The 12,846-nt window shown below is 35.0% G+C and overlaps 1 protein-coding gene across 1 annotated transcript; it reads left to right on the forward strand.

The window, feature by feature from the left end:
- The first annotated feature begins 1,637 nt into the window (after positions 1-1,637).
- ctxn2 (cortexin 2) lies at positions 1,638-1,883 on the forward strand. The gene has a single exon (XM_052097818.1). The coding sequence runs from the start codon at positions 1,638-1,640 to the stop codon at positions 1,881-1,883; it is 246 nt and encodes an 81-aa protein (XP_051953778.1).
- The last annotated feature ends 10,963 nt before the right edge of the window (positions 1,884-12,846 follow it).

Genomic DNA, 12,846 nt, shown 5'->3' on the forward strand with positions numbered 1-12,846 from the left:
ATTAATTACTAATGTGATTACTTTTGATGAAGTGTTTTGATGAATGTTTAGTGTAATCTGATTACTATTTAGAGAATAAGTCATTTGTAATAAATTACTTTTTTTAGTAACTTATACAACACCGCAAACAACCACTCATAACACATTAGCAACCGCATAACTACACTCTGGAAACCACCAAGAACACCATAGCAACTAAACAGCAATGCCCTAGCAACCACCCAATACACCCTAGCACAATGCATAGTGACACTCTGGACATTGCATAGCAATGACCTGGCAACCACCCACAACAACTTAAGACTGTGTCTTCTTGCTGAAATGCATCAATTATGCTAGAGCATCTAATGATGCTTTAAGCACACAGGCTAATTGAGTTACATGCTGAGTAACTAAAGCAGATGATGGCACAAAGACATGCTGAAGCAGCCGATGCAGCAGACTACCAGCAGTCTGTACTGTAGCATCTGCAGGGAAAGCCACAGTATTCCCGTCACATTTTAGGGGGAGCGGTCTCAGAACAGCCAAATAAACAAGAGCAGGTGAGATCAGAGCACAAGACGTGCAGCGAGGAGAATCAAGAAAGAGCTGAGACTAACAAGTGGTTGCCAAGCTGAGGGGCAAAGAGAGAGGGAGAGAGAGGGAGAAAGACAGAGAGGTAGATGGTGTGTCAGAGCAGCTGAATGCTCAGGCAGTGTAGGTGACAGCAGACAGGAGGACTGTATGAGCATTCTAGTCGCAGGCTGACTGTGAGCGTGTCAGCCCGTTGCTGAATCTTTCCCCCCGCTCTGCCTGTGTTCTTCAGGAGCAGCGAAGCAGAGTGTGTGGAACTCACACTGGCTATGCACAGGGCTCAGCAAAGCTCTACTGCAGCGATGGGGGGGCTGACAGCCATCACAGGATTGACAGACTGACCAGCTGCAACAAGTATGACAGAAGGTGGGATGCATGTTTGTCTCACTGCCTCATCTTTCTCTCTGCAGCCACCTGCTGCTCATCCACACCCACCGCTCTTCTTTCTCACTAAAACGCTTCCTGTTGTGTGAAACATGCATGCATTTTTCATTGCCATCACATCATTCTGGCCATGTGACTGTGAGCTGTTCTCGCTTGTTGAAAATAAGTTTTCAGTTGGGTCGCAGCTGGAATGCAACAGGTCGTTTATCTGCATGTGCTGACTCAAGTGTCTACTCCAATGAAAATGTTGCCCTGTAATCTCTGACACTGCAAAAGGGATCTGCCATGAGATTCCAAAACTACAAATGTCTGCTTGTTTTCTAAGGAAATTTATTTTTCTATATTGCTGATGTTGTTGACGTCTGTTGTCTCATCACCTTTGAGTAGATAAGTGCATGCTGTAGGGTACAAAAAGGGTACAAATTGGCAGCTCTCACAGAGTCAGGATGGATCATTTTCTCTAAATAGATGATCTAATAATTTGCAAATGCTTTTCTTATTTGCGCATGCATCTATAATGAACTTCACATGATTGAACTTCAATATTGCTTAAAAATTAGTTCTTATTTGATGTCTGATCACAAAATAATTCTTAGGGTCTGTTCTCTCCACAGGCAACCATCTATTTGGCTGATCCCAATCTGTCGACATGTGCAGTATTATGGGGCTCGTCTGGGAACATGTGTAGTGTTCACTACAACCACAGCCTTAAGGCCATGAGCGACAGTGACATCATGGCCTATTCTCTGAGCCTAGAACAGAAAACAGCATTTGCATTTGTGGGGATGTTGCTGGTCTTTCTCGGGTTATTGATCGTTAGGTGTTTCAGGATCTTGTTGGACCCTTACAGCAGCATGCCCTCATCCAGCTGGGGTGACGGGATGGAGGGGCTTGAGAAAGGGACGTTTGAATATGCCCTGACCTGAGACCACACCCCTTCCTGGAGATCATGCCTCAGTGGAAGCCACACCCTACAGAGACCACACCCCCATTCCGTGGCTTCACTCTAGAATCCTCAAAACCATATAAACCTTCCATAAGTACCTCTTTGCACCATTAGAAGTTGCACACACAGGATGCATTCTTGTGTTTAAAAATGGAATGGAACAGAATAAAGGGGTCTCGAGGTGATAAAAAACTTGACAAAGTTTGACACTTTGTTTTTGTGTGCCATCACATCATGTTTTTAAGACAAAGCTGCAACGCAATGGCCAAAGATGTCTGTCTGATATATGTGTACATGGACCAACATTTACAAAATAGCGCAGAAAAAGTGCAAGAATGCATCCTGTGTGAACGGCCACTAGGGGTGTAAGAATTCATCAAAACAACACACTGTGAACATGGCCTGCGGTTATGACATCATACATTGCTATCAGTGGTGGCTGCTGGTCTTTCAAAGAGGGGAAGCTCATTTTCGGCCTACATTATAAACTTATTTACCCTATTTTTTGCACTAAATCAATCTTAGGTGTTGAACTGCACTGCTGTTTAATTCTATTTTTTCTCGTAAGGAAGACTTTCAAATGGCTTTGCCAAAATCAGGTCGACAATATTAGCACCGTCTGCCATCGTGCGCAGTTTCACCCGTACGACGCTAGCCTAGCCTACTGTATGAATGAATGAATGAATGAACGAACGAACGAACGCTCTAAAACAACATATATTAAACTTGGTAAAACTGAAACAAGGAATGTGGTGTATAATTGTGTGAAATATATTATGCAAATTGACTAGCAATTTCGCCAAACAAATATAAAGAAATAGGTTTCAGCAGTTTGTCTTTCGACTACACTTGAGAAATCTGCGATGGGACTGAGCTCGAAATAGCTTCAGTGACTTCTTATAGTACAGATTCGCTGTCAATCAAAAGGAGATGCAGTCTTTCGACAGATCCTCCAATCATCACGCGGAAGCCCGGAGTCCGGGCCAGCCCACTCCTCATTCACCCCCAGAGACGCTGAGCGTCCGTGGGCGGGACATAATCGCAGCATTTATCCAATGACCGTCTATTTTCGAGCACTGAAAAAAACTGTTCAGAGCAGCCCCATTGAAGTCAATGGACGCTTCGGCTTCAACAGGGAAATGCACTGACGCTTACGGGAATGTATGAGAAGTAAATCGAGTCAGCCGACCTTGCTATATGTAATGTAGCTGATTCTGAACGAACTCGTCTTCGAGATGAACGTGTTCTAACGCATTTTTAGTCAATAAATTGTTTACACAATAGTACATATTTCACCATTATTTTTTTGACATTATAGGGGAAGCTGAGCTTCCCTTGCAGTCTTAAAGAAATCCCCACTGATTGCTATGGTGCACGATTGCCTGTTTTTGAGTATGATGTCATGCAATTTAGCCAATGGGCATCTCAGGGAAGAAGAGAACAATTTGAACAGAAAACAGGATGCCACCCTTGTGTGGAAATGACTTCAGGATGTAAACAGGGTAATTTCACCCTTTCATTTGTGCAGTCTGTCTGTGTTTAGCTTTTCTAGCTTTACAGGTTGAGTGCAGCATAAGGAACATACTCTATGCCAGTACAAGTATTAGACTGCAATTCATAACACAACGCAAGTATGCTTTGCATTCTTAATGTTGTCACCAGGTGCGTAATAGCGGGCACTATCGTAAAGGGTCCTCTTCTGCTGTCACTTTTCTCTTTCAGGTCATCTACTGTCACGGTAGAGCAAAAGTTTGAAGATAATCTTGGTGAGCAATTTATAGCTAGCTATCTGAACAATAATGGCACAGATATTTGAAAGTAATCTATCGCCCCCTGAAGTATGGAGGTTTCTTACCGCCAGAGCGATACACAGATGCACGTTAAAGGAATGTTCAGGGTTTAAAGCAAGTTAATCTCAATTGAAAGAATTTGTAGAATAATGTTGATTTTCAAATAAAATATCTTCGACTTGTCCCTTGTTTATTTAAAAAAATACAAATAAAGGGGGTGGCTGTGGCTCAGGTGGTAGAGCAGGTTGGCCACTAATCACAGGGTTGGCGGTTCGATTCCCAGCCCAAATAACTCCACATGCTGAAGTGTCCTTGGGCAAGACACTGAACCCCAAGTTGATCCCAATGGCAGGCTAGCGCCTTGCATGGCAGCTCTGCCACCATTGTTGTGTGAGTGTGTGTATGATTGGGTGAATGGGATTCAGTGTAAAGCACTTTGGTTAAAAAAGGTGCTATATAAGTGCAGACCATTTACCATAAAATCACAGTTCTATTAAGGCACTTTCAATGGAAGTGAATGGTAACATTAGAAAAAAATATATTTTAACATTTATGGACTGGCTCCATTCACTACCATTGAAAGCACCTTACTGTAACCGCAATATTTGCTTTAAAAAATGTAAAAATACAAATAAAAACAAGGGCTGAAATGAACATATTTTCTGTGGTAATCAACATTATGCCACAAATGCTTAACTTGTACTGAACCCGGAACATTCATTGAAGACAGATCACTTTCAAAAAGTTGGTCAAGGGTTTGCATCTGCATAGTTGTGTAAAGTATGTTTCTGGACTATCTCTCCAGTTTATGGTAATCAGAGGCACTCATACTACAATATCGTGCTGTATGTGTTTCTGAGAAATATGGAGCTGTGACGTCTCAATGCAGTGCAAGCATCTCTGTAGACACGTGTCTGTTTATCTGTACAAGTGCTGAATTATGTTTCATGCAAATACAATCAGTTTATCTTCACTAACTGCCTATTACAATATCTGTACACAGATAGAAAAACCACAGAGAATTTACAGGACAAAGAAGATTCCTGAATGCCATGTTTGAAATTGTGAAACATCTTTCCACCTCCATGCTGTTTCTCCGGTTTGTTTGTGTGACTGAGGAAGGGTGTGTCACCATGACAACAGCAGGAAAATGTGAGCTTGATACTAGCGATAAACCAATGAAAGCATAGCTCATCTCTAGTATTCTGGTGCAGTGAATTTGCCTTACTGTAACTCGACTGGATTTCTGTGCCTTCATTTAGCAACGGTATAAAATATTCTGCAGACTTATCTGTGTGTGCGTGAGGGTGCGTGTGTGTGTGTGTGTGGTGGGTTCATGTAAGGATGAAAAAGACTGATGCTGAAAAGTGCAGAATGATCCTCACATTGAAGGTACATGTTCACTTGCTGGAATAAAACAATTCTGGACCTCTTCTGTCCACTGTCCGTTTCTTTCCTATGACTTTGTTTCTTCTGTGGAACACAAAAGGAGTTTTTTAGCAGAATGTTCATGCTAGTCTTTTCCACATAAAAAAAGCCATTTAATTCATGAATTCTCATTTGCTTGTGAATATTCAAATATGCTTTGTGAAGATTGCTTTAATTCAGAATTTAATTGAGAATTTTTCAGATTTGTCATTCACTCACTCTGAATGAAAACATCAGGACTGACTTCATGTCACATTATAGTTTGAAACTATCAGATCAAACAGAGGAACAGCACCTACTGGACTTAGTTTGGGCTTTACTCATTTTCCAGATGAGAAACATCCACAGCACTTGGCCAGAAATTTAACCATAGTGACCACTTTATTCCTGTGCCTACATCCATTATAATGATCCATTGGTTGTATCTGTAACCATGGCGATGGCTGTTTACAATCATTTTGATAGCAAACTTCCAGACAGCTATTCCTTTAGCTAACCACACACACACACACACACACACACACACACACACACACACTCACACATACAATTGAAAACAACTGAGAGAGGCAGAAAAAGTCACACCCTGAGCGTTTAAGGTGGCAATGCCCATCGAATGCAGCTATGCTCAAGGCCAGAGGTCAAATGACCACACCCAAATCACTTCAGACCAATCAGAGGAAAGACAGAGAATAACATCACCTACCGCTCACTCAGTAACCTTTCCTATTAACGGCACTGAAGTGAAACTTCCTCAAGGTCAGCCAGACTCCAGCAATTTTCACAGTGATTTAACAACATTATACAACAATGAGTTCACCGAGAGTTACAGGTAATAAGGAAGTATTTTTGTAATGTGTCAGAATTGCTGTGAGCAAGTTCCCATTACAGCTGGCTTTACATTAACTCCATCATCGGAGAAATAATTCACATGACTGTTCAATTCTGCCACCATTCACACCTCAAATGTGCCATGAGTGCACAAAGCCACACATTAATAATTTAAAGGAAAACCAATCAAATCTGATCTACACAAATTACTTTAAAATGTAATTCCATCTTTTTCATTTCTGTCATCATCTATATGACATAACCAAAGCCTCCACACAAACATATATGTAATTTTATAATGGTACAATAATGGGATGATTCATCATATTATTCAAATGCAGATTTTTCTCTTATGGAAAGAAATTGGTACTTTTATTCACCAAAGTGGCATTCAACTGATTCACAATGTATAGTCAGACATTAATAACGTGAAATTACAATAAAAAAGTTTTTTCAGAACTTCTTAAACTACATCAAAGAGATATTCAGGTGACATTTCACTCCACACTTCCTGTAGCACTTGTCATAGATGTGGCGGTCTTGTCGGGCACTTCTCACACATCTTACAGTCTAACTGATCCTACAAAAGCTCAATGGGGTTAAGATCCATAACACTCTTTTCCAGTTATCTGTTGTCCAATGTCTGTGTTTCTTTGCCCACTCTAAACTTTTCTATTTGTTTTTCTGTTTCAAATGTGGCTTTTTCTTTGCTGTTCTTCCCATAAGGCCTGAACTCATGAGTCTTCTCTTTACTGTTGTTCATGAAACTGGTGTTGAGCGGGTAGAATTCAATGAAGCTGTCAGCTGAGGACGTGAGGTGTTTATTTCTCAAACTAGAGACTCTGATGTACTTATCCTCTTGTTTAGTTGTACATCTGGCCTTCCACATTTTGCCAGTTGTCCTTTGTCTTTGAAGACTGTACACCTTAATTCTTAACTGTAACTGTAATGTACACCTTAATTCCTCAAAACAATGATTGACTGACAAGTTTCTAGAGAAAGCCGTTGCTTTTTTTTTGCCATCTTTGACCTAATATTGACCTTAAACATACTGTATGTTTGTTGCATACAGTGGCAACTCAAAAACAAACAAATGGGGTCTGTCTAGATTTTACTTTTTTCAAATAGTGATGGTGCTGTTTATTTACATCAGTAATGTCCTGACTTTACTTTGTGATCAGTTGAATGACACTTTGGTGAAATTAGTACCAATTTCCTTCCAAAACAGCAAAATCTGTACATCATTCCAAACTTTGGCCACCAGTGTACGTTTTCAGAGAATTTATCTTGATTTTTACCTAATTGGTCAATAGTTTTTCTTTTCTTTATTCTGCATTAACCTCAATAAATGTAGAAAGTATGCTTAAAACAAGAAATTAATGGTAACGATATAGTTTACAGATATGTTCAAGCTGTGACGTGCACAGAACGGGGTGGAGTTGCAGCAGGAGCATAGCCCTTGATCCTTTCATTCACAAATCTATAGGTGCCCTTCTGGTCCAGAAAAAAATATTTTTATTATTAAATGAAAATAGTATTTGGAATCAGCTTTCGAATGGCATCCCCTCCTGCAACAGAAGCAGCAAAAATGTCATTTTGAATTGGCCCCGGAGCATCGAAGTCACATCACAGAGCATCAGCTGTTTTTTTATTCGGTTTGCGTTTCATGAAGTTAGAAGCGAAATGCGACAGAAGATATCTGTTTACAGCATTTAAACTCTAAAAGCTTTTTTCTCCAGACCATTGCTCAATATTAATTTAATATGTGAGTGAAATAATGTGTTATTTTCTACTTGTTTTCGAGTGGCGGTAGGGAGGCGGGGCGGATTGGTGTCTATGTCGAGGGGGTCTGTTGGTTGTACTTGCCAGCTGTAGTGGAGCGTCTCCCAGACCTAGAGAGTTGTGTATATCGGCAATCATTTTATTGACTGGTCTAAAATCACATAAAGCTGAGATTATGTTATTATTACTACTACTACTACTATTACTATTATTAGTGGTGCTTGCAAAGCATCACTATTGTAATCTCACATACTTATTTTTCTTCTTATTATTATATCTCCGTACAAAACTTCGGCACCTAACTCGTCCCGCACCATTTGGCGTAGACCCACGAATGAGGTGTCAAATCAAACGGCCTATTGAGGACACGTGTGCTATGACTTTTATAAGCGATCGGGGGTACGGTGTTTGCCCCAGGGGCAAAAAAGCGGCCGAAAAATCCCATAGACTTAACATTGCGACAAATTTTGACGCGTCACAGCTCCGAGCAAGGATTTCGCAGAAACATGTGATTTGCCACATTTGAAGAGGCTGGCAGGCTCTGTAAGAGCATACCTCAATATGTGGTAAAAGTTGCACCCCTGGGGGGCAAGAGCTGCCCAAAATTGCCCCCATTGACTTACAATGGTGTAGGACGGCCCATGAAATGAAATGGCTAAGGATTTTGTATTGAACATAGCTCTGGATCACAGTGTCATAGAGACAAGGGGGCAGGCTCATTTTAATCAGATGACCAATCAGTCTCTCGGGATCATTGTGAAGCTATCAAGCCACGCCCTAGCAACAATTTAAAGCACCTTAGCAACAAGTCCCATAGACTTCTAACGAAAGACATCAAAGGGATATCTCCGGATAGAAGTGTCATAGAAACACAAGGGTGGTCTCGTTTGACTCGGAGCAGCAAACAGCCAATCATGAATCACCTCAACACTTCCTAGCCCCTCCCTATCAACCATTGTCGAGCACCTTAGCAACCAAAATCCATAGAGGGATATCTTCCATTCTGAATGTCACAGAGGCATGGGAGTTGGTTTATGTCATTCATACTGACAAGCAGCCTTTGGAGATTCATGATTGGCAGCTGCCAAGCCACTCCCTAGCAACTAAACAGAGTACCCTAGCAACCGAGTAACAAATCACATATTTCTGCACCAGAAAATCAGTACAGACTACTGGGTTGATTTATTTCAACCAGGATGGCAAGGAGACTTCATTAGTATCACTATGGTAACTGCCTAGCAACCAGATGGGGTTACCCTAGCAACCGAGCAACAAATCACATATCTCTGCACCAGAACACACTACAGACTTCCGGGTTGACTTATTTCACTCAGGATGGAAAGAAGCCATGTATTGTATTACCTTGGTAACTGCATAGCAACCGCATGGGCTTACCCTAGCAACCGAGTAACAAATCACATATTTCTTTAATTTTTGTTCTTTTCAAGTTACAACATGCTGTTTGACGAGTTTTGCCACGGCAAGCACCACTCACATTTTCTTCAGGAAATGTACCTATCTAGTTATTATTGTTATTACTACTACTACTATTACTATTATTATTGTTATTACTACTACTATTACTATTATTATTGTTATTACTATTATTATTGTTATTACTACTACTACTATTATTATTATTATTACTACTGCTACTATTGTTATTAGTACTACTATTACTATTATTATTGTTATTACTACTACTACTATTAATATTATTATTGTTATTACTACTACTACTACTACTATTATCATTTTTATTACTACTACTACTACTACTATTATCATTTTTATTATTACTACTACTACTATTATCATTTTTATTACTACTACTACTACTATTACTATTATTATTGTTATTACTACTACTACTACTATTATTATTATTATTATTACTACTGCTACTATTGTTATTATTTTTATTACTACTACTATTACTATTATTGTTATTACTACTAATACTACTATTACTATTATTATTGTTATTACTATTATTATTGTTATTACTACTACTACTATTATTATTATTACTACTGCCACTATTGTTATTAGTACTACTATTGCTATTATCATTTTTATTACTACTACTACTACTATTACTATTATTATTGTTATTACTACTACTACTACTACTATTGTTATTAGTACTACTATTACTATTATTATTGTTATTACTACTACTACTACTATTACTATTATTATTGTTATTACTACTACTAATACTATTACTATTATTATTGTTATTACTATTATTATTGTTATTACTACTACTACTATTATTATTATTACTACTGCTACTATTGTTATTAGTACTACTATTACTATTATTATTGTTATTACTACTACTACTATTACTATTATTATTGTTATTACTACTACTAATACTATTACTATTATTAATGTTATTACTACTACTATTACTATTATTATTGTTATTACTACTACTACTACTACTATTACTATTATCATTTTTATTACTACTACTATTACTATTATTATTATTGTTATTACTACTAATACTACTATTATCATTTTTATTACTACTACTACTACTACTATTATTATTATTACTACTGCTACTATTGTTATTATTTTTATTAATACTACTATTACTATTATTTTTGTTATTACTACTACTACTATTAATATTATTATTGTTATTACTACTACCACTACTACTATTACTATTATTATTGTTATTATTACTACAATTATTATTATTATTATTATTACTACTGCTACTATTGTTATTATTTTTATTAATACTACTATTACTATTATTATTGTTATTATTACTACTACTATTAATATTATTATTGTTATTACTACTACCACTACTACTATTACTATTATTATTGTTATTACTACTACTACTATTATTATTATTATTACTACTGCTACTATTATTATTATTGTTATTACTACTACTACTATTAATATTATTATTGTTATTACTACTACCACTACTACTATTAATATTATTATTGTTATTATTACTACTACTACTACTATTACTATTATCATTTTTATTACTACTACTACTACTACTATTATCATTTTTATTACTACTACTACTACTATTACTATTATTATTGTTATTACTACTACTACTACTATTATTATTATTATTATTACTACTGCTACTATTGTTATTATTTTTATTACTACTACTATTACTATTATTATTGTTATTACTACTAATACTACTATTACTGTTATTATTTCTACTACTACTACTATTACTATTATTATTGTTATTACTACTACTACTACTATTAATATTATTATTGTTATTACTACTACTACTACTACTACTATTACTATTATTATTGTTATTATTACTACTACTACTACTATTATCATTTTTATTACTACTACTACTATTATTATTACTACTATTACTATTATTATTGTTATTACTACTACTACTACTATTACTATTATTATTGTTATTACTATTATTATTGTTATTACTACTACTACTATTATTATTATTACTACTGCTACTATTGTTATTAGTACTACTATTACTATTATTATTGTTATTACTACTACTACTACTACTACTACTATTACTATTATTATTGTTCTTACTACTACTAATATTATTACTACGGCTACTATTGTTATTAGTACTACTATTACTATTATTATTGTTATTACTACTACTATTACTATTATCATTTTTATTACTACTACTACTACTATTACTATTATTATTGTTATTACTACTACTACTATTATTATTATTATTATTATTATTATTATTACTACTGCTACTATTGATATTAGTACTACTATTACTATTATTATTGTTATTACTACTACTATTACTATTATTATTGTTATTACTACTACTACTATTACTATTATTGTTATTACTACTACTACTATTATTATTATTACTACTGCTACTATTGTTATTAGTACTACTATTACTATTATTATTGTTATTACTACTATTACTATTATCATTTTTATTACTACTACTACTATTATTATTATAACTACTGCTACTATTGTTATTAGTACTACTATTACTATTATTATTGTTATTACTACTACTACTATTATTATCATTACTACTGCAAACATTATTATTATTACTACTACTACTACTACTATTGTTATTATTATTATTATTATTATTACTACTGCTACTGCTGCTGCTACTACTACTATTATAATAATTATTATTTTTACTATTATTACGACTACTACAGCTATTATTATTATTATTACTATGATTGTTTCAAATTGTCTTGATATCAATGTGAGTTTATATGTAATTAATGATAATGATTACTTATATACCACACTAAATGTACCTATTGCTTATACGTATTACTGTATCTATATACACTACTATACTAGTATATCTTTACATCTATATATTTTGTTGTTCCTTTTTTATATCTATTATTATTATTCATATATATATATATATATATATATATATATATATATATATATATATATATTATTATGACACATGCCAAAAACATGGTATTTTCACAGACCATGTATGAAAAAAATGAAATGAAAAAGTTTAAAATATGGTGCTTTTTGTTAGGAATATAACAGAATAGGCTATTATTTGTCAAAAAGGAACTAATGGAAAAAATATGTTTATAGTACAAGAAAAAGGCTTAAATACTCAAAAAGCAAATAAATGAAATATATATAAGTGCTACTCTTTAAAAATAAATAAATAAATAAATAAATATTTAAAAAATCAGTGCCCTTTTTAATCCTTTTACCCCTGTCCCTGCTGAGGTCTGTGCACGCCACTGTGTAACATTTGTTACCATTTGTTAACATGAAAAACAATGCAAAATACTTTTACAGCACTTATTAATTTTGGTTAATTTCAACATATAAAAATACATTTTTAAAATCAAATGTTGTATATGTTTATTTAATTATATATTTATATTTAGTTAATACACTATGAACCAACATGAACTAACAATGTAATAATTTAATTTTTATTAACAAACATTCAAAAAGATTAATAATTGCAGTACAAATATATTGTTCATTATTTCATTGTTAAGTAATGTGAACGAATGGCACATTACTGTAGTGTTACCATTTTTTCAAACCTCATTG

Source organism: Xyrauchen texanus, chromosome 29, assembly GCF_025860055.1.
Source record: "Xyrauchen texanus isolate HMW12.3.18 chromosome 29, RBS_HiC_50CHRs, whole genome shotgun sequence".
Lineage (NCBI taxonomy): Eukaryota > Metazoa > Chordata > Actinopteri > Cypriniformes > Catostomidae > Xyrauchen > Xyrauchen texanus.